General features: G+C 38.5%; 1 protein-coding gene across 3 annotated transcripts in view; it reads right to left on the bottom strand.

The window, feature by feature from the left end:
* Positions 1–5,150: 5,150 nt before the first annotated feature.
* Positions 5,151–23,485, bottom strand: part of cdh8 (cadherin 8) — a 99,465-nt gene continuing 81,130 nt past the window's right edge. The window contains exons 1-5 of one of the 3 annotated variants that reach the window (XM_040011246.1): positions 17,303–18,637; positions 16,055–16,176; positions 15,201–15,318; positions 11,070–11,321; positions 5,151–10,886 (exon numbers count right to left, since the gene is read on the bottom strand). In XM_040011246.1, coding sequence (XP_039867180.1) covers positions 10,393–10,886; positions 11,070–11,321; positions 15,201–15,318; positions 16,055–16,132 — 942 coding nt within the window. In that variant the 5' untranslated portion in view covers positions 16,133–16,176; positions 17,303–18,637 and the 3' untranslated portion in view covers positions 5,151–10,392. The other 2 variants (XM_040011245.1, XM_040011244.1) reach the window with 2 other exon arrangements.

Raw genomic sequence — 23,485 nt, 5'->3', positions numbered from 1 at the left:
TCAAATAAAATGTTGGGCATGTAGAGTCAGATTAGCGTAGTAATTCATGTGGGTATCATATGTCCATGGAGTACATATATATGTATATAGTAGTGGATCCAAGAGCACAGTAACCTAAGTAAGAGGCTAAAGAGGCTAAGAAAGAAAGGGTCTTGGACAGTACCAGGCCCTGACGTGATTCACACCTACTGGCTAAAGATGCTAACTACACTTCATCAATCTCTAGGAGCACAAACGAACAAGCTGCTTATGCACAATACTCACCCTGAATGGACAGTCCCGATCCACAATGATCCCCAAAAGGGACCGGGCCCGTCCAACTACCTCCAAATAACCTGCCTCGATACCACATCTCCTGGCAGGCATCATAGCATAGCACAAGTTACCATCAAGTGCAAGGTTTAGCAAGGAGACGCTCTGTCCCCACTGCTGTTCTACATAGGCCTGAACCCCTTCAGTGAGATCACTGACAAGACTGGCTACAAAAACAAACTACAGAATAGGCCAGTCATTAGATATCTCCTCTACATGGATGATTTCAAGCTGTATGCCGGGAGTTAATAAGACATCGATTCACTGATCCACTCCGCTAGGATCTACAGCATCAACATCGCAATGTTATTCGAACTGGAGAAGTTTAGTCAGATGGTAACAAAAGAGGGAGTAGCCAGTAGTCAGAACTGACTGCAGTTCCAGTAGGCAACATTGCAGACATTGTGGACAGTTACAGGTACCTGTGAATTCCACAGGCACCTTCCAAACACCTTCCTAAAAGTTAAACTTTTGTCTCATCAGTACACAGATTTTTTTCCCCTTACATATACATACACACACACACGCACATACACACACACACTCACACATATATACACAGGGGTGCACATAAGTGGTCCGCAGGTGCGCATTCGCTGTCAAAATAAAAGACGCGCACCAGATAAGAAGTTGCAACGCGCGTTTGCGTACATAAGATTTTCTGGAGGAGGACAGACATTTGTTTAGATCTCCTAGCAAGCAAGCAAGCTCCTTTAAGCAATTACTTTGGTGTTCCTCCACCTCCAAAGAAATGTCAGAAAGGGGTCCGAACCGCAAAAGAAGCACGTATTCTCGGAAAAGTGGTTGCAGGAGGTGAGCTGGCTTCAAACAAATGATGAATGCACAGAGATGTGGTGCAGAATATGCAGTGAAAATCCCACTCTAGTGGACAAAAACAGTGCCTTTTATATGTACGCAAACGTGCCTTGCAACTTCTTATCTGATGCGCATCTTTTATTTTGACAGCAGATTCGCACCTGCGGACCACTTATGTGCACCCCGTATATATATATATATATATATAATGGAAAAAAATCATTTAGTTTCTTTGAATTGTCTAAACTTTCTCAACCTGGAAAAGTTGCAGCACATAGCAGCTTGCACCCATTTGTCATGAAAGGCAAAAAAGGCGTTTTGAGTCTCTTGATACAACTTGATAAATTCACTCCATCACATCTTGAAGTGACAATGTGGTAAGTCATTTTGTCCTGACTATATCAGCTCTATTCTTACTACACAGGCTAATACATCATTGAGAAAAGTGCTGATAAAGAAAGTTTAATTGCTAGGTAATTAACTACATCAAAAGTTAAAACATTTTCCATGTTACTGGAGAGCATTGCAGTAGACCTTAATGACCCAGTGTACAATGATTAACTCATGTATGCCATGTCTACATTATGACCACTGCATCTGCTGCTTAAATGGCAAATAACTAATCATTACTTCTTTATGTTCAGATTAGATTTTTTACATTCTTTAAAATGGTGCAGTTTATGTCAATGCTGCTTCATTATTACTTGGCCATTAGTGACTGCTTTTATGTGCCCTTAAATAGGGTGTGAACAATACTTATTTGTTTTTAAATTTTATTTAGTATTTAATACTATCAACTAAAAAATCAGCATATAAGAATCATTTATGCCACAGTCTTATTTTGTTAAAAGTAAGGAAAAACATTTGGAATTTACAAAACATATATATGTAAAATACTCCATGCCCCTAATCTACTGCTGCTGTCATCTATTAAGAATAATATGCTTTCAGGAAGAGGAGATGAACCAAATGTGGGTGACCGCAGGCTGATTGTATAACAAAATATGAGTTGTTTTATTTATTTATTTTAACCAATGCAAGAGATGAACTAAAACTCAGTAAAAAAAAATGGAGCAACTCAAAAGACACACTAAACATGGAGATGGGAGATGTGAGATGGACTCACACCAGACATGAAAACAGAGACCAGGAGCCAGGAACTGAGTTCAAAACGCAATTCCTGCACCATGTCCTGGATCTGCCCAGGGGCCTCTGCTAGGATATGCTTGTAAACCTCACCTGGGAGGTACCCAGGAGGCATCCTAGTTAGATGTCCAAACCATCTCATTGATAAGGAGATGCGATTCTGCTTTGAGCATCTCCTGAATGACTGTGATCCTCACCTTATCTTTAAGGGAGAACCTATCCGCCCTTTAGACAAAGCTTAATAAGGGGCCTTGTTCACAAGTGAATGGAGAGTGGAACAAGAAAGTGAAAGATGGATTGGTTCATTACTGCTGGTGCTGTACTGGTTGGTCATTGTGTAGAAAGAGCTGAGTTGTGTTAAATATTTAAGTTTATGGTAATTGCTGATTTAGAGTACTAAATACAGGGGTGCATAGACTAAACTTGTTTTCCATTTGGACATTATGGAAAGCATTGAAAAATACATATTTCAGCCCATATTTTTAATTGTCATTTACAGTTCCGGCTGCTTATTAGTTTTATGTAGCTTTTATTGAAAAGAAACCAAATTAAAAAAACAACAATAGATGTGAAGATGTAGGTGTGAACAGCTGTAACTCTCAATAGCGCAGTGTCTAACCAGCTCTACGTGTCTGCTCATAAAACCTGAACTGTACTCCAGCAGGACCAAGTTTCTTTCATCCCAAGAGCAGCTGTGAGGGTTCCGATCTGCTCAGGAACCAATTTGGATTCCAGCAGGTTTTTGGCTGAAGCTGAGAAAACGGTGCATGACAGAAACGGCAGGACAGTTATGGTGCATTTCTGCTGGCTGTGCTATCCACCAACAGAGGTGCTAATTAATGCTAATTGCAAGAGGGGTCAATTATACACTCCATGGTGCATGATTAGGACCACCGTGTTAGCGACCAATGAATCAAAACAACAGCTATCCTCTCTGCTGCTAAAACTGGAGCCCACACACAAACACACACCTAAAAAACAAACACAAAAAAACCCCATATTGGTGCTGAATTAAAGGTATAATAAGAGAGACTTTATGTTTTTCCAAGGAATGACCAGAATATTTTTGAAAGATAGATTACAGCTGAAAACCATAATTTAACATATACTTGGATTTGTGAATACATTTCTGACTAAAAACTACCTTCCAGGCTCTTGAAAAATAAATGCACATAAAGAAAAATTTTGTTTCGTGTATGTTTGCCTGCTTGTAGCTGATGATACTGAAAAAAAAGAAAATAAAGAGTCTGGATGAATGAGTTCTCTGTTTTTTTGTGGCTGGATTTCTGCTGTAGCTTTTTTTTGTTTTGCATTCTTGGAACACAAAATTTATTTAGATATATTTTATTAGTTACCGGCTGACACAAATCAACAAACCAGAAGGAATGGAAGTTCCAACTGTAGCTTAACTGAATGTCAAAGTTTGCTGACTGAGATTTGGTCACACAGTCTTGCATGTCAAGAAAACTTTGAACAGTGCTAGGAGAATGAATTAGTCCAGCAGCTGGGACCATATGGTGTTTGTGTGGTTTGGCGGTTCAGTGACCAGTGGTGAAAACACAAGATTAGTTAGACCATTCTCATGATTCTTTTCCTGGTAGGATTTAATCCCTTCAAATCGCTTTCCATTCTGGAAACAAGCCTAAAGACAGTTTTTCTTTAATGTTGGGTGTTTTCTTTTCTGTTTTTTGTTTTTTGCTATTATCATTTGTGTAGAAACATCCATGTATTCCATTATCGCTGTACCTGAATCCAGTTTTTACTTTGATTTTCTTTTGTAGTGAAGATCAAAGTGGACTAAATTAGATATGTAAATACTGTTTGATGGAACATAATTAAAAAGTTACTTTTAAGGTTATCCTCTCTGAATAAGTTCAATCATAATGAAGGAATAAATTCATAGACTAAAGAAACAGGTTTGTTTGTGAATTCTGTTGGGATTTTATTGAGAGAAAAGGTAAGAAAAGTATTTAAGAGAAACTGTACAGGGCTTAGTTTTTCATACAGTAATATGTACAGTATGTATTTGGAAGGCTAATGATTTCTTTTAGCAATATCTTTATGAGCAGCTCAGTGAGTTAGATTACAAATATTTAATTTTTTGAGTTATTTTCAATCCTAAGACAGGGGATGTATGTGCTACTACTACTACTACTAATAATAATAATAATAACTTTATTTATAAAGTACTTTCAAACAAAGTGCTGTACAACTAAGAGATAAATAGAATAAAAGTGATACATAGCAATACAGGTAAAAGACACAATACAAATTAAAAACAATAAAAATTTAAAAACTAAAAGCCATAGAATTAAGAAATGCAGGATAGGGTGAACAAATGTGTCTTCAACTTAGTTTAAAAAACCTCCACAGAAACGGGGCACGAAAAGAAAAAGCACGCTCTCCAATTGTTTTTTTTTCTGGCTCTAGGAACCTTTAGAAGGCCAGAGTGCTGAGATCGTAGAGCACGAGATGGAACATAAAGGTGTAAAAGGTCGGAGAGGTATTATTATTATTATTATTATTATTATTATGTACTAATAGGCAAATGAAAGTCCTACTAAAAGCTGCACAATTATTGTCTTTCGGTTGGTCATTGTTAATTTAACTTTGGGAACTAAATATGCAGCTAAAATGTTGAGAACATTAGGATAAATTTATATATTACTTATATTCAAATTCAAATTCAAATTTTATTTGTCACATACACAGTCGTACACAGTACGATATGCAGTGAAATGTTTAGACAACTGCTCGTGACCTAAAATAAAAGACTATGAATAGGATAGGAAATAAATATGAAAATTAAAATTAAGGATAAATTTAACTAGGAAAGAATAAAATAAAATATAACAATTAAAGTTAAAAATAAAATAACTGTACAACAAAATACACAATACACAAAATACACAATATAGAAAATATATAAGAATAAATGAAGAAATATAGAACAATAAGAGCAGCTGTACGAGTAATAAATGGTAATGAAAGAAATGTAATGTCCAGGGTTGTATCCACATATTTAAGTGTCTTGTGCAGTGCAAATATGCTTAAAAGTGATTTATTTAAGTGACTTGTGATAAAGTGATTTGATTAGATGACCACGCAGTGTAGTTGTGCAGTGGCCACTAGTGTAAACAAATGTCCAGAATGTCCAGTGTGTGTGTAAAAACCATATGTGTGGGTCAGTACTATGTGGTGGTGTGATTGAGAGACCGTATTGCCTGCGGAAAGAAGCTTCTCCTCAGTCTCTCTGTGTTGGTCTTCAGAGATGTGTTACATTTGATTTGTTAAAGTTTTTAACTATCATTACTGAAATTCTAAACCATAACACTTTTTTAAAATAGCAATAGCTGATAGGATGAATAGTGTTCTGCAGCAGTATAGCATGTTTCAATCAAGCTTTGTTCTTTTCAAGCTCATTAGCTCTTTGGTTAATTGCTTTATCATGAAGTTTAGTGTTAGACACGATCTTGAATTAGCAAGATGATTCCTAACTCAAGACTTCATCTCACTGAAGGAATTCCTCCCATTCAGACTGCTGCCAATCATTTTGCTACCGTACTTCTCATTCCTCTATTCTCTGACACTTTTAAAATTAGATCAGTGGAAACCACCCCCAATTTTCCCTAATTCCCCATCAGCGGTCCTCACCCGTTCCAACACTACCAGTAAATATTAATAAAGCCAAGGTGAATATGAAATAAATAAATAAAAAAACAAACACAAAAAACTAAACACACACACAAAAACAAACAAAAAAAAAAAAAACACAAGAAGAAAAAAATGTGATATCTGTAGCTCAAAGCCAGAATAGAAAGCAGCTTTCTTAATTTGTATGCACCAAAGTTTGTTTATAATTGGGGGCATCTCTGCCAGGCAACAGTAATTACAGTTTCTACACCACACGAGTTGGAGCCACAGGGCTGCCATATAAAATCTGGCACATATCAGCAGGGAACAACGAGCGCAAAGTTGTCACCCGAGGGACACTTCCATTACGTGACAAAAGTGAGAAGGTAATTTGATTTACTCTTTAGTTAGGCAACTTCTGTCAAACCTGCAGCCATACACAGCAGTGGGGGAGCATGAAGATTGACTACAAATGAGTTTGCTGACCTGCCGGGGTCGCACATTCCAAAAAACAATTTGTGCTATCATTTAGCTGAAGATATCAGTTGCTAAAATGTGTTCCATGGCTGATTTTGACTAATGGTTTAGGTGCATAAAGATAGCAGCCTTCAGGCTTAACATCATATCCAAACCCAGAGGCCAATAGCATCTGAAAAACTAAGACCACTCTGGCAAGTTTGGAAAACTAAATGGTGAATAATAGTGTGTAGAATCAGATTTTTTTTTGGTTTTTAATTTAAATGTAACTAATCACTATAGCTAGTATTTGTATTGTTTTCATTGCAGCAGTATTAGCTGTGCATGTGCACTCTTTATATGCTGTAGGCATATGTGCAAGCAGATTAGCATGATTTTTTTTTGTCTTTCAGTTCAGTGAGGCAGTGTCTGTATTTGATACTATCAAAGCTTTTTTGTATTTATGAGAAACCTTGATATCAGATAAACCCGTAAAAATTTCAATCTTCCAACAAGATTAACAGAAAGAAGACATCAAGAAAAGGAAATATCGTTAAGAAATAATGCTATAAAGGCCAGGAAACAGGAGATCTTGCTCCAAAAACATAAATAAATAAATAGCATGGTCAGATAAGCTTTACTGTAACACAATAGAATCTCTCTGGTTTATATCTGAGAGGAGTAATAAATCAGGTTTAATACACAATGGTATCTTGATATGGCACAGTTTAAATGTTAAGACTAACAAAATGTTTTAGATATTGACAAGTGTGTAAAAATACACACAGCATGTGTAATGCTTCTTGATTCTATCCTTCTTTCCCTCACTGACTCTGCAACCATAAATGACTGCTGTTTTCCAATCTGCATGACAAAGCAGTACAAAGTTCAGTCCTGCTGCACTGTTGGCTACATTCTCGCAAAACTAGAACTGTTCCATCTTCATAATGTCAAAATGATAAACTAAATTCTTAAGACAGCACAATTTCTTCAAGTAAGTGGCAACTTTTAAGGATGAAAGGTTACCTTCAACATGACAGCTGTTTTCAAGGCAAGTAAACTGGGAAAGGGGAAAATGATAAGCACTGACATTCTTTTTCTCTATTGATGTATTTCCCTATCTTGATTCTGCTTTTAGGATGCAGGTTTAGTCTAAGGCTGTTTTAACAGAATACTAACTCAAGTGGGTTAGAAGTCCATTTTTGCTTTCCAAAGCAACATCAACAACACAGCAAAACTGACTTTTATAGCATTCAAGCAGCGCAGGGCCAAAGTATGCTAGGTGACTAAGTGAAGAACGGTGTGGGAAATATAATGCTACAGGGCAGCTTCTGTCTTTATCATGCTGTCTGATGATGCACAATCTTGCCAGAAGCATTTTTAGAGAACCAGCACAGCCATCCCGGTGTTTGGAGAATGGGTCCACTTGTGTCTGCTGATCTTAGATTCTGTTGTTTTGTATTTGTTTCTTGAACATCCAAAACATTGCAGGAGCTATTTTGTGCTGATGTCTTGCAGTATCCCTTCTGGTGTATTTCCTTTAAATCTGAGTGCACTTTTGTGTAAAAATGTAAATGATTTTGCTTTTTTAAATAGGTCTTCTTCAACTAATTTATATACTTGAATCTTACTTTCAGGAAGTTTAGGAACTTGCAGGCACAAGGTAATGAACATAGCTTAAACAACAGTGGTATCCTAATATTTCAGTAGTCAGCCAAGTTGGCCTGTTCTCAGATATCTTACTGACATTTTGTCAAAGCTGCTTGTATGTTACAGATTGGTCTCTCACTCCCAATTTATCACATATAGAGGTTCGTGAAGGAGTCCCATTGAAAACCATAGGTGGTGGGGCTACCCCTGTAGCATACCTGACAGAGCTGCCTAGTTGTTGCTGTAGCTGCCTGGGTTTCAGTCACCCCCAGGCCATTTGCTGCATGTCATTCCCTCACTTTGTCTCCCCAGCTTTCTCTCTGTTCTACAATATCGCAATCAAATGTACGCGTTCTTGTTCTTTAAAAATGGCAAATTAGCTCTCAAAGTCCAGCGGTGGGGCAGTCCATCAGTAGTGTACAACTTGTGTCTAACGTAGCAATGCCTGTGACACCAAAGAGAATATCAGTACTTGATGGCCGTGGTCCTGTTTTGTTATGTCTGTAAAACGTGCTTTCTGCTATACTATTTGTAGTCTCCAGGCAAGGATGACCTTGATGACACTGGCATGATGTCATCAGGGTTACTTTTTCAAATATATGCCCAAGGATGACTTTGTGCTTTGTGTCACTAAGCTGACATGAAAATTATCTTCATAGCACTGTCTTCAACGTTTTGTAGTGTTGACCTCTAGCCTGTATAAGAAAAGCACACTCATTCGGCAATATTTATAAAAATATATTTCACAAAGTAGGAAACAATACAGGGTATCTTAGATTACAGTACAGGGAGTAAATAATTGAACATACACATTTATAAGCATTAAAGCACAGTAGAAAATATGATCTGCATGTAGGACTATTCCATATATATTGTTTAGTCTACCGAGAACTGCCATAATACTGTATCAGTACAAACTGAGTATGCACGCAGCTGTAGTGCCATTGAAATTCTCATAATGTGCAAGAGCTAACGTGCAGAGACAAAACCTACCACCTCATTGAAAGCTAATGACGTTAGCAGTAACTCTATGTACAGTACAAGTCTTTTTATTGATATCATACAGTGTAAGCACAATATGCACATGGTCTTGATCCGCAAATTCATTTTTCTTGGGCTAACACAATCTGTGTTTCCTAAATGAGATTTGATGTTTAAAAAGAGTCACTTAGTTCTCAATTGGACTATTGTGCTCAGACGCTGCACCTCGGAATATATTACGAAATATATTTTACACAGAATTAGCATGTGTCAGAAAGATCCCATTTCTGAAGTCCCAATTAATGAATTCATCTGCATTGCTACAGTAACCTAGAGGTCTTGTTTGCCTGCTTAAATCTAATCTACATCATCAACTGCAATAGGTTTATGATATGGTTTGGCTGTTATGAAATAGTGTTTGAGTGGTTAGAAAAAAAACTGTTGAATGTGAAATAATCTGAACACACTCACTTCAAATAGTCAGCACAGAAAAAAAAGACTTAGGAGCAGATATACAAAAACTCAGAACAATAATGAAGAATCAACACATCTCTTGTCAAAAACAGTAGATTACAATTGTATTTAATGTTGCTTCTGTAAAAAGAAGGCCTCAGAGTTTCTACATTTCTCTTTTTTGTCTTCACTTCAGTCTTTTATAGGCTAGTAACGCTTGCAACCCACACCTGTAGCATGTAAATACAAAGAGTTGTATAAAGCAAGCCTTTCTGGGCTTTAGATAGTTTATAAATGTGGCCACCAGAGAACATATCAAATGATAACAAATTCACCTTAAAGCCAATACTGGTTTGTCTTTTTGCTTTTTTTCAAATCATACATACATTCATCATTGTAATGAAGACCATATATTGCTTTGTCATTGTCTTGTTCCTTGCAATCACCATCAGCTGGGTGGCTTAGGGAGACAGGAAACCCTCTCCACCTTCTGTAGTCCAGCTTGTTGTCCATGGAGCATCGAGCATGGTGTCCGCTCAAGCTTCAGAGAACCCACAAATATCTGTTCACTGAGCAACTACCAGCAATGCCAGGGTTTTTCTGCTACTGGTAGTCACAGTAAATGACTAACACCCAAAATACTGCTAGACACTCCACAACGGAATCTAAGTTACACTCCACAAGAATCATAGATCTCCTAATAAAGACATTGTTTGGCTGAACAATTATAATGCGCTTGACATAGTAGATGACAACTGCTATACCTCACTCTAAAAAGATTACAAAAAGGTGGCCTCCCTTGTTATTAACTGTTTTTTTTTCTTTTTAAACACCAGTTTCTAAAAGCCAACAAACCCCCTAGCGTTCAATACACAAGTATGTGGACAGAAAAAAAAAATCTTAAGTCTTTTTTTTTTTGTTTGTTTGTTTTTAAGAAATCAAAGGTCAGGTCTCACGGTCACTCTCACCCACAGAGTAGAGCTCCCCAAGTCTTCTGAAGCGTGGACCCCATTCTCTAAGATAGTCATAGTTCTGGTCAGAGTCTGATGACGCTGTCTCCAGTGAGCTGAGGGAGCCAGCAATGGATCCCCGGCCCTCGTATCCATAGATCTGGATGGAGTCGTAAGGTGGTGCTGTTGGATCATTGTCTGCCTCGTGGAGCCGTACGTTGATGAATTCATCTACATCCACACCATTTGGACCCGAATGTTGACCTGCCCGTGGCATAAACTGCAGGTCAGGCTTGATATCCTTGCGTGGCAGGTACCCATTGATGCCATCCGGGTTCTGCAGCGTGGCAATGTCAAATGCTTCGGTGTCCTCCTCACCTCCTCCTTCATCATCATAACGGATAATATTCTCCCTCACATCTTCGTCATCCTTGATAATCAGAGGCTCGTTCTTGTGTCTCCTCAAGGTCACGAATAGTACTACTATTACTGTCAGAAAGAAAGATTGAAAAATAGGTAGAAAAATACACGGGAAACTAGGTTAGGATTGGTCAAGTGGATTTTTGTGTTAGTACAAGTACATCTTTTATGGAGGAAAAAAAATCTATGATGTCTACAACATCCATTAAAACCACTTCAATGGAATGATGCACAACAGAACGGATACCTCACCTAGCAGTAGTATAATGCAGGCAAGGATGGCAATTAAAGCCCCCATACTAAGTCCAATGGGTAAGACATACGCCTCCACGTTGCAAGACTGGACAATGCCATCCTTACTGCACCCACAGACTCTGATCGTCAAGGTGTTGGTGCTGCTCATCGGCGGATTCCCATTGTCCGTCACAATGATTGGCAGGAAGTACATCTCCTGTTTCTGTCGTCGGAAGGTATCATGCTTGGCTAGGACACTGATTGAATTGTCTGTCAGAGAGATGTAAAGCCAGAGATGAATTTTTGCAAGGGCGTGAGAAAAACCCATTATTATTCATGGTGGTGACAGACTGAAGTTCTATTATTAAATTGTGTGAAGATCAGTGCAGCATGAGGGTAAACTAATTTCACATCAATCGCCATTAGGCTTTTTAGCATTCTCACATTCCAATGCTGTAGATAGATTCCAACCACCTTCCTTCGTTTCTCTACAGTCCAATTTGAGGATTCTGAAGAAAGGTGAACCTGAATTCGCCGTCCCTCTTTGAAAGTGGAAGAAATGAAGGGACCACGGCAGGCGACACTGGCTAAGAAGATGGCACATGTCGGCCCAGAAAGGTGCCAGCTGCTCTTTGATGGCACTTCTGTGAAGCTGTCTGCTCATTAGCTGGCACTCCTTAGCTTCCTCACATTATCAAACACTTGCAGTCCCATAAGAACCTACTCCTGCTGATCTTATGGAAAACATACAAGATTTCTGATAGTCTAACCTTTGCCTCGCAGCTTGAGGGTGATACAGAGAGAAGGGCCAAGTTGAAACATTCGTGTTGACAGAGCAAACTTAATCATAAGATGGAAGACTTCATGATAGAATTATTTGCTTTGCACAATCTGTAATTGATGTGAACATATGCTCAGATTTATTTTCTTATGAGTGCTGCAACAAAGTGATACACTCTGCTTTGTGAGCACCGACATGTCCCTTTTTATTTAGATCATTGAGCACTGCATAGTAAGAAGTATAAACTATAGTGAAGTAAACCATTGGGGCATGTTCTGATATGCAGATGATTTGCATTTTCCTAGCAACTATTGATGGTAAAAAATAGAATTGCCAATCGACACACGGAGTTTCTACTCAAAGAGAAAGACAGCTGTGCACATAACCTTCAAACAGACTGAACTCACCAGGTTTACAACAATGCTGTTTTTATTATCTTTTATATATTAGGCCACTTGAACAGTGTTTCATCTACTGACTGTTAGCGTTCTGATGAACACTGTGTACATTGAAATATTAATTGTCACTATGACAAAAGCAAAGCCTTATTTAAATTAAGATTTGCTATAAATAACGTATTATGTGGGAGGCTACAAATGACAGCAGTGACAGCAAAAGTGACACCAACAGTCTAAACACTTTCAAATTCCCAATGCCTCTGAAGTTTCACAACCTACATAAATTAAATGTTTTATAACCTAACATGAAAGGATCTAAGAAGTGAAAGAGGTCATATTGGTAGGGCCAAATTTGCTTAGAAATAAATATACAAAATGGTTAGGGTGTCAGTTTGTGTCACAGTTGTATTGTGTCCTCATTATTGGCATGTCATTGTATGCTGTATAATCACAGACACTAATAATTAGTCCCTAAAAAAGCCTTTCCTTAAATCTGAGTGTAAGACTACATGTTTCACTGACAATCTTTCAGCATCACAACATTAACAAAATTAACTTGCAGCAGTAAATGTTGTTTATAGAGCCGGAGACAATTTTGTGTTAACATGCAGTAAAGGCTCATTCAGCAGTGGTGATGAAGAATAAGGACTACAACAATTAATATTTAAACTGACTGACACTTGCAGGTAAAGTTTGAAGCTGTTCGGTGTACAGCTAATTGGCTAATTAGCCTGCAAAATTACTTTAGCAAGCACTTTTCCTTTGTTAACCTTTGTCTTGTAGCTGGTTCAGCAAGTCGGGGTGCAAGACACAATTCTTTGGTGTTGTAGGAGGAAAGAGGGGGCATAATGACAAAACTTTGGGCAGTCTGAATAGTTACACTCTTATTTGAAAAGTCTGTTTATATTTAAATTTTTAAGAGACGATTTATCAGCAATGTATCATAACCAGTAACTGCAATATGGACTGTTGCAGTTACTGGCCAGTGCTACTTGTCCCGCTCACAATGATGCTAAAAAAGAGGCAACATGGTTTTAAGTAGAGGTAAAGTGAAGGAGCAATTTTAGAGAAAATTATTCAGCATCTAACTGTCTGTCTAACTGTATTAGGTCCTGGATTACGAGGTTGCAGTTTAAAATCGGATATACTGTGTGGATTGCATATGTAGATTGTGTGCAGCAGGCACTCTGGCAATCTGGCAGTCAAAAGCAGATAAACACATGCACGGTGCGTGTATGTATGACATTTATTCATAATATATCTTGATGGTCATGGAAATAGGAGGGCACCTAGAGATGAACCTCAAATATTGGAGGGACCCAGGAAAAAAGTGTTGCCAAGTAGGAATTACATTTTTGATGGACCCTTTAATTTTTTAATAAACAAGGATCACTCTGAATAGTCACAAGTATAAAGATAATTCTAAAAGGAGATGATTCTGTTCTTTTAATGACGATAAAGCAGTACCTGTCAAAGATTAGGTGACATTAGCCACCAGAAACTGTAGCGGTAAAACCCTTGAGCATAATGAATTCAGCAATAGTACATTTTATTCCTAATGTGTTGAACATTGCATTTGTAAAAGGAACATTGTGTTATTTCCTCATACAAACGTTAGTGTGAAAATAATGTCTATCAGCAGAATTACATTTTTTGCATCATGGTGAGTATGTTGTCTCAGCTACCAAGGATGGGAAGCCCTGCTCTGTTGCATCCCGCCTACTGAATACTCAGTTGTGAGGACGCTCAGTATCTTCTATATAGCTGGTCAGAACCTTCGCCATTTTCCCCATGGCAGGCTACCCCTAACCTCTTCACTGTGCATTCCCTACAATTAGACTCATCATCACAAACAAAAGCAGCACACAGAGGCTCACAGGAGCCCGACGCTCTTCACTGAAGTGTCTCCCACAGCTGCCGCCTCAGATAGAAATAGTCACTCAAGTGCAGAGGAATATGGTGCAATGGGCTTTTTTCTGTTTAGAATTAACATTACCATAGACAAGTGGCTGCTGTGGTGTGGTATGTAATATATGGAGCCAAACCACAACACATATTTACTTTTGTTTCAGGCATTTGAGGAAGAGAGGAGGCTTTTTGTTCACTGGTCAAACACAGAGCTGTGCTTTTAGAGGTGAATCATTTCTAGTGGAGGTTTTATCTGCTACATCATCTTAAGAAACTAATAAATCTCCTCTGCACAAAAGGACAGGATTCAGGAGCATGCAAGTTTTATAAACTTTGAAGTTGATCCAGAGTTAAGACTAAATAATCTGAAGCAAGTCTGTGCTGGTGCAGCCTTTTATTCATAACACGCTGGGATGTTATACACATATCCTGCCACTGCTGTTCGGAAGCGCAAGGTTTGTTAAAAAATATTATAATAAAAAAAATGGTACCCCACTTGACCTGATTTATACAAACCCATCTTGCATCAAAGAGAGGTAGCAGTAACTTTGCCTACAGCTTCCACATCGAAACAGAAGGGTAGTACCATATGAAGATCTTTCTGCCCCAAGCTGAAACTATTACACAACTCATGGTGAACACAGTCGGTTCAGAGTCGGTAATGAAGGAAAGGCAAGAGAAGAGGAATGGAATAAAAAACATGAGAAAATGGCAAATAAACCATTCAAAGTATTTAGCAAATAAATTTAGTACCATCTGCCACACTGCAACAGCTCCTAGGAAGTCACCCTACATTTAGCTGAAAGAATACCAGGAAAAGCCATTTGGATCCCATTCATTTAGTTTCCCTCAAAACGCGCTGGGGAGTAAAAAGAAGCTGGTGTCCAGACAATTTCACATCTGCTAATTGTGAGCTACACTGATCTACCAGATTTCATCTCCAGTATGGCTAACGTGCCGCGGGTTAGAGATTAGACTGGAAAGCCATTGAAAAAATTTGCAGAAACTTCAGTCATTCTGCAACAAAAGACTTATTTTTCTCTGATGTCACCTGCTTCTCACCTTGGTTGTTTTTGATGGTAAAATTGGGGTTGTTTAGCATCTCAGGGACTAAACGATAGTCAAAGTAATGGCCCTGGATTGGGTCATCTTTGTCCACCGCACTGACAGTCTGGATCACCTGTGTTGAAAACAGATAGAAAAGCAGATTTACAGAGGAGGGCTCAAAGCCATTAGAGGAGGCAGCCTATTCATTACTCTGTTTTTGCCACCGCAGATTGCCTCAGTGTAATAGTGGCTGGATCATACCTGATGAAATATGTGCCCTATTCATTCCTGGAGTTTGAGATTATTATCAATGAGGTCCTGTCTAGTCTGGCACACTTTCAGGCTCCTGGCTCTATCTGTTAATCTGTCATCATAGGTCTTATCACACTGTATGTCTTTATGATTTATTGGAAATTAGAATTCAGGCCCAGCAGGACAGTTTCATCTTTTCTCTGTTTACTTTTTTTTCTCTCTCCTCCTTTCAATAAAACTCCCTATGGTATATACACAGGTCCCGTGAATGAGGTCGATTGATGAAAAGGAGAATGCTAAGTACTTGTCCACGATTTTTGGCTGGGGGAAGCATTGTGCCATCTGGAGGAGGACATGAAAGACAGTCTTGAATTATGATCCACTCTGATCAATCCTGACTGCTCTCATTTCCCCTTTGCTCAGCGCACACTGTGTGGAGGGAGGACTGTTGTGGAGAAAAAGGACCGTACTCCCACCTCTGTAGTTTCCCACTGAAATAAATAGCCTATAATTCACTGTGGCCAATCATTACAAAGGAGGAGAAAGAGAAAGAAAAGGACAGAGAGTAAGAAATTGATAGATAACTGCTTTGATGAATGAGCGTCTTCTTTCCTTACCTGTCCAGGCTTTCCATTTTCACATAAAAAGGCCTCGTATTCGGTGGCAAATTCGGGTGCATTGTCGTTAATGTCCATTACTCTGATGGCCACAACTGCCCTTGATATCTGGCTGTGATTTCCTGATTAGATAGATAGATAGATAGATAGATAGATAGATAGATAGATAGATAGATAGATAGAATCATAAGGAATCAAAAGATGTAGAGGAAAGTGGAGATTAATAAATAAGAAGAGACAGTGATGGAAAAAATGTTATACTTGAAATCCCAGGTAAATTCTGTGACCTAGTTTTAATTTCCTTTATTTTCCATCTTTATTCTCCCTTCATTTCCTGGGCTGATGGGAGGACAGATGATAAGCCACATCAATCTAAATTTCAGCCAGTATCAACGATGCAAAACAGGATTCCAGGCAACAGAAATGGAAAAAAATCCTATTCAAAGTGCTTTTGAAAATCCCCTGTACACTGTAATGTTTAAAACATGAGGGTTAAAACATGCATATTAATGAGTCATTGGTAACTGAAGTCTAAAAAGACAATAAAAGGCAGTTTAATTAGATTAGATTTTGATTGGAATTATTCATCACTGGTAATTGACAGTCGCTTTCGAGAGTCTCTGTGAATGGTGTATTTATTAATCAGTGGTGCAAATGCCACCTTTAAAAGCAATTATCTATTAATGTGGACCCAAGAGGGTTGTGTCACCGTGGCCAGGGACAATAGTGATTTTTGTTTAAATTATTTTTATTGATTTGGAAAATTATCAATTTAAGAGAATGCTTTGCAATGTTATTTTAGACGTACACTACATTTTTCTTGAACCGTGCGTGTGTTTTTGTAATTTCCTTTCATTTTTACAGATTAGCTACATTGAGGACATGCTTATATACAACATACTTTATGCTGTATACCAGGTACCACATCATAAAGTCAGCACATGTGATCGCATTTTCCCAGAGTTCTCAGATTTTATCTGCTATAAACATCGGGCCATACCAGACAGAGTGAAGCTGCAGCAGCAGAAATCCTGAGTGCTGTGAAAAGTGCCAGACTGCCTTTCACTGCTTATTTATTAGGATAATTCCCGCCATTCCAACAGCTGTTGTCTTTAAAAGTTACACTGTCACATTTCTATGAAGAAATTAAACCACTGTCACAGAGGATTACATTAATATACATTTCTGAGCATGGAATACCAAATTATTTGCATAAAAGCATTTTCTCTTTCATAATTTCAGTAAAACCTTAAAATGAAGCAGTAGACGCAGTAGAAACTCAGGGCCTTCAGCCTTTCCAGGAGATGAATTGAAAAAGAGGTAAGCAGCGAGGTGAGTGGAAATTGACAGTCTGATAGACAGTGATAGATGGATTAGAGCAGAGGGAGGGGAGACAGTGTGCCCTCCCCTCGCAAGCGATTTCCCCCTAGTAGCAGACAGGGAATAGAATCTGATTAGTCAGATGTCAACTGGTGCGAGGCAGCAGAACGTTCCTCAGTTTGGGTGGCAAATGGCATCGGGATAGAACTGGGAACACATCTATTGCTTTTCACGCCAGAGAAGACACCGGCTTCTCCTCCCCATCCGTGAAGAATAGCAAAACTGCTGTATTTATTTTGGCAAATTCCTATTAGGTGTTCTCAGAGATGCCACTATCTCAAGCCACAGTTACTTTGCCAAGAGGCATGAAAATGTGCTTTCAATGTAAGGGTGCACGACATGACAAGGGAACCAGCTTATCAAATGAGACACATTCAGTTTCTCCAATAGGCTGCTGCGACGGTGGGATTTGTCTTTACCGCATGGCCAAAACATTGCGACAGTGTACGGACTTTTTTTTCTTTCTATTTTCTGACAATTAATATGTGTTTTCTTTGATTAAAGAAAGAAAGTGACAGATAGATGATGAGACATAGAGAGGAGGAAGAGATAGAAGAGACGAATCAGACAGAAAAAAGTTACAAGCTGTGTAAATTTCTATTCCAATAGCTTAAAGGGGTACATTAAGCTTTATCACAACATACAGCCCCCCTGAAACAATCTGTATGCAAATAAAGCCTTACATATGGTTGGAGCTGTTTGTAGCTCTGCCGGCAAGATTTTCTACGTAGTCAGTGAGTTTTGCGGTTCGCAGATGTTCTCTAATCTGTAATGGATGCTGGCGTTGGAGCAATCCACTCTGGAGCATGTCTTTAAAACTGTTTATTTGATACGTCTTAATGTTCTTGCACTTTCACAAATTGACTACTGAGCTGTTTAATTCAATCAAAACTCAGCAAATTAACGTATTTAATGCCTCTGTGGATTCAAATGCTAATTGTTTGTGCCATACTCTTGGAGCGATTAAAAGTGCTGGTTTAGAAAGCAGCTCTATACTGTTGAATGGAGAACTTTGTGAAGCAGGTCAGTGATTCCTTTGACTGAGAACACCCATAAAGTTGTTCAAAGGAGTAAGATAGCATACATGTGTTTCTGCTGTTACCCATTAAAAAACAAAAAAACCCAAAGCTTTATTTTCTAAAGCTTTGGGGGTAAATCATTACGGACAGTGTGCACAGCAGGGGAGAACAGAGCCAGCAAATGTTACTTACTGACTTCTGTGGCTGTTACTGTAATATTGTGCCACATGTCTGTCTCTCTGTCCAATGGTTTGGCCAGCGTGATCCTGCCATTGTCCACATTGATGTTGAACTGCCTCTCCAGATCTGTGTGTCGATCAATGAAGTACCTACCAAGATAAACAAACACCAGAAATTTGAGCCAAAACACTGTTGCGGCAGCACCACTGAAGCATCTTTTCTAATCCTTGGGGTGTTGTGCCTAACAGGAGAAACCTGTAGATCAATATTCATTTAAAAACAATTGGAAATCAATAATTATCATCTGAGGGATAATTATTGCCTCCCCATGAACAGCAGGGGGCATTACAGCCTAGAAGCCCTCCCCCCCATCTAGGCGATGCCTCCTTCCTGCAAAAAAGACCATTAGTACATGTTATGTCAGGGTAAGAGATGTGGTGCTGTTAACCCTGTTTGGGATCTGTCAACACTCAATGGCTCCCAAAGGCTTTGCATTAATGAGTTAGGACAGCATTGTGTCACATACAACACCAACAACAGAGGGGCATGGGGGTGGGGAGGTAATGAATATTACAGGAGTTAAACAGTGACCTGCCTATTAAGAACCCTTGTCCGATTTCAGCAAATTATTTTTTTTCTTTTTAAACTAGTAGAAGGAGATGCTTTATTCATTTTTTATTTACGTATTTTTGTCAAGCTGTCCTTTTGCAGATTGAAATTAATCTATGACCCTGCCCGTGACACACTGACTGAGACTTGTATAGTCTTCAAGTTTAAAAAAAATAGTGCAACACATAAAACTCCCCACCCCAAAAAATAAAAAAAGCAGAAGCACTGGAATGCACATAAAAGAGAATTTTCTGATGCCACTTGAAGCTGTGAAATCGCTCTTTCATGTTGCAGCACGCACAGCGCCAATTCTTGGGACAAGCCCACACAAAACTGACTAAAAAAGAATCTGTCATTATGGGTCATCTTTGGTTTCACACATTTCATTTGCCATTATGTGTGACTGTCATAAACATCCTACTCACCCAAAACACAAGGCTGCAGTGATTCACGTGAACTAATTACATGTACTGCACAGCACAAGGGTTTCCATACCTCCAGGACACATTGTCCCTGTTACTTTCTCTCTGTTTCCTCACAGTACCCCACCTACCCACCCACAATATTGCAAAAGTATTTTTTTTTCTTCCTTTTCTATCCAGCTGGGTCACAAGCTCTTACTAATCCAATCCCCCTATCCAATTCTGAGCAAACCCCCTTCCCCACACAGACATCCCGGCCATCAGGCACACTGCTCACCCTGTCTCTCCTCCTTCCTCACCCTGGGTCTCATTCTGTCTCACACTGGAACTGCTCATCCCTATCACTGTAGACCTGTTGGCAGGGAGTCTATAGTATTTATGTGAGAGAATGAATGAAAAGACAGAATGGAAAGGAATGCAGAGGAAAGGAAAGAAAAAACAGAAAAAGAGCACCAGAAAATGGCAAAGACAAAGTCACAATAACTATTTATATGAAGAAGGTTGCTGCTTATACAAGAATGGTAGGGAATGAAATAAATAAACCACTGGCCCAGATTCCAATTGTTGGGGAGATGTACCGAGCCGTGACATTTCCATTTTTGAGATGAAATGGTGTAAAATCCTCTAGACGCCAGGCTGGAAGAGGTCCATAAGGACCCCACCCCCCACTACCAACACCCCACCGCTCCTTCTCTTTCTCTCTTGGCCTGCAGACGCAAAGCACTTTCAAGACAGGCAGACAGCAGCAACCCACCTGGGAGCAGCCTCTCTCCTGCAGACTGAGTGGATCCCAGTCAAAGTCTGACAGCCTCACGTGGAAGAGAGGAGACAGACCCTGAAATGTTCTGCCACCTGTCACTCAAACTGACAATGTGATGTGAAAAGAATTAAAAGCAAATAAAAAAAATGATCTCCAACATTATACGTTCGCAGCTTTCCCGAGTGTGATGTGAGAACAGGTGCAAATGTATTCACGCGTCCGTGTATTTCTATCACATCATTTCAGCTTTGCTTTATGTTTCAGAAGATTTTTTTTTTCCAAGGCTCTGGACGGGCCTAGGTCAAACAGTTATCCATCATGTTGAGGTTGTTTGTGCCAAATATTTTATAAGTGCTGCAGCTGACATCCAAAAATATTCAGAATCACTATAAACATCATCATCATACATTAGTGGAACATAAGCTCAAATAGCAAAATAGCTACAAGCTATAATTAGACTGTTTTTGTTTGTTTTTTTGTAATTAGAACTTTGATGCACTGCATTTTTCACAGAGTGTCATCTATCAAACAGTGTGGCCAGGATGGGACTAGCTATCATTGGTCATGCTTACTATGCACAGTGATGTCTCTTTTCTGTCACAAAATTTTCTTCAGTCAATAACATAGACTAGGAACAAAACCCAATTACATATTATATATTATTAAAAAAAATTCTTTATGTGTTAAAGGAACAAAAAAGTCAAGTTTGCTTTTGTTCACATTGCTGTGCTATACTCATAAAGTGCAAAATGAATCATTAAGATGACACTAATGATTCTATTATAAAATGAGTATATTATGTTTGTTTTTTCCTTTCCCAAAATTAGGCTCTAATTCAGTTTCTCTATAACCAATTTTATATGTGTGTGGAAAAAAATGTACACATAAAACAGAAGCATTTCCTAAAAAATTTAAATTAAACAATTTTACATATGGCTTTGGCAATGTTGGAGGGAGTTTTATAAAGTACGATGAATTAAAATATTCAAATACAATGAAAAACCAAGAGAAAATGTTATGATAATAATAAATGAAACATTTGTAAAGTTTTCATTAGTTCAAATCGGTTAGAGTTAAAAGTTCAAAAAAGTTATTTAGTCGTTATGGAAGAATTCTTATTACTCTTATTTCAAAATGAAAGACATACATGAGTGGTTTACTGTGGCCAAACTAGGCATGATAGTGATGCCTCCCACTTAACTGTTTGATGTATTGTTATGCAAGCGTCCAATATATCATATAAGCATGCTACACAACATGTGCTGCGGGTATGTGGTTATCTGTTATAGGCTAAGCAGCCATGGAAAGGTTTCTATGTCCATTTGTGTTTTTTCACACCCCTGACTGGCTGGGGTTTTATCTCCATTACAGTGTGAATGTGAATGACTGAGCGCCTGTACAAGTTGGAAGACTATAAGGTAAAAAGATTGAGAATATTTATTTATTTTTTTTGTCGGCAGCAAATAAAATGCCCCTGATAATCCTGCTTGCTATTAGGTCAGTTATTCCCCTGGGAGGATCACAGGGGTAACATTCGTTTTCCCGACTCTTAAATGCTGACCATTTATGTTTGAACACAACATCTTATTTAGTTTCATTTCCAAGCTCTTTTAATGGAGATGGTGATTTGCTTGAGAGTTAGAAATAATATATAGTATAAATAACAAAATATTAAAAATATAGGAAAATATCCATGTGAAGTAGAAGGTGTTTTCTTTAGTGACATTACATTTCCATTTGTTTCAAAACCATCTCCTTTGCTTGACTACTTGTATTACCATACATAGTATGCCAGCTGTCAGCTGTGCCGTAACATATTGAGCCGGCATAAACAAACATTCTTTAGAATTTCATTATGCTCCTGTAAATTACTTCAAAGTGAAAGTAAAAGTAAAAAAAAACAAAACAAGAATGAACAAAAAGATGAAAATCAAACATGTTTAAAATCTTTTGCCAATGCTTGTCACTGTATCAATATTTCCGATATAAACTACACATATTATATGAAATCAAACAGTTTGTGTCAGACAACCTTAGTGACTGCCAGATGTCACATTGCTTTTTATTTGTGATCAGTCAGGTAGAAAACGACAGAGCACAAGCTCCAGAGAAAAGCTGTACTAAGGAAGTATTTCATGGAGTGCACCTGAAATGTTATTGGTTGGATGCATTAAGTACAGCTAAGGGGTAGTTTGTCTCCTGAGTGCAGAGGACATGGCAGCCCACCAGAGCACTCGCCTCGAGTGGTTTTGACTCAAACTGGTTTGGTCTGGTCTGGCAGGGGGGGATTAAGACAGAAAGTGATTCTAATCAGAGGGGTCGAATCAGGAGCTTGTTCAGATGATGGCAGGAGAGCGTCTAACTAAAGCTGCTATTACTGCTGCCACTCCAAAGCTATAGATCCGACTTTACTAACGACAGCTTTCTTTTGTAGGAACCTGTTCTTTTAGAAAACCGAAGAAATTAAGAGACTAAGAAGAGAAAAACAAAGAGATAAGAACAAAGGAAAACACAGATTAATAAAGTGTATATTTTAAACCAGTGTTTTAATCATATATTAACTGGCTGCCTCAAAGCTCTGGGAGACGGCTGTTACAGGTGGGGTCACAATAAGGTCCTTGCAGTAATCCCCAAATATACAGACTTCCACAGGGTCAAAGGTAATAAACATTAAGCCCTACCAATCGAAAATATTACGTTTCAAAGGAAAGTAAACAAGACTGCAAAGGCAAGAACAACAGCCAAGTATTTTTCCTCTACGCTGCACCAAACCTTTGACTGAGGCGTTCAAGTCAGTGTTAGAAGAAAGCCTCTCTTTCCAGAAGTGTGGCAGTCAGGACATGGTTACTAAAAACATCTCGCCAGCTGGACCTCACTGTAAGATGGAAGGATGACCTCTCAGTTTCTCATCTTATAAAGAAAGCTCCAAAATCTACTTGAATAGGCCATCGTCAATGGATGGCATAAAGCCTCATTTGTTATCAGAGTTGACTGCTGTGGATTCAGTTCAATTCACTTCAGTTTTATTTATATTGCCCCAAATCACAGTGGCACAGTAACA

This window comes from Simochromis diagramma, unplaced genomic scaffold (assembly GCF_900408965.1).
Source record: "Simochromis diagramma unplaced genomic scaffold, fSimDia1.1 OVJJ01000603.1, whole genome shotgun sequence".
NCBI classification, from domain to species: domain Eukaryota; kingdom Metazoa; phylum Chordata; class Actinopteri; order Cichliformes; family Cichlidae; genus Simochromis; species Simochromis diagramma.
Note: the sequence above shows the minus strand (reverse complement) of the source record. Positions and strands in the feature narration are given on the sequence as shown.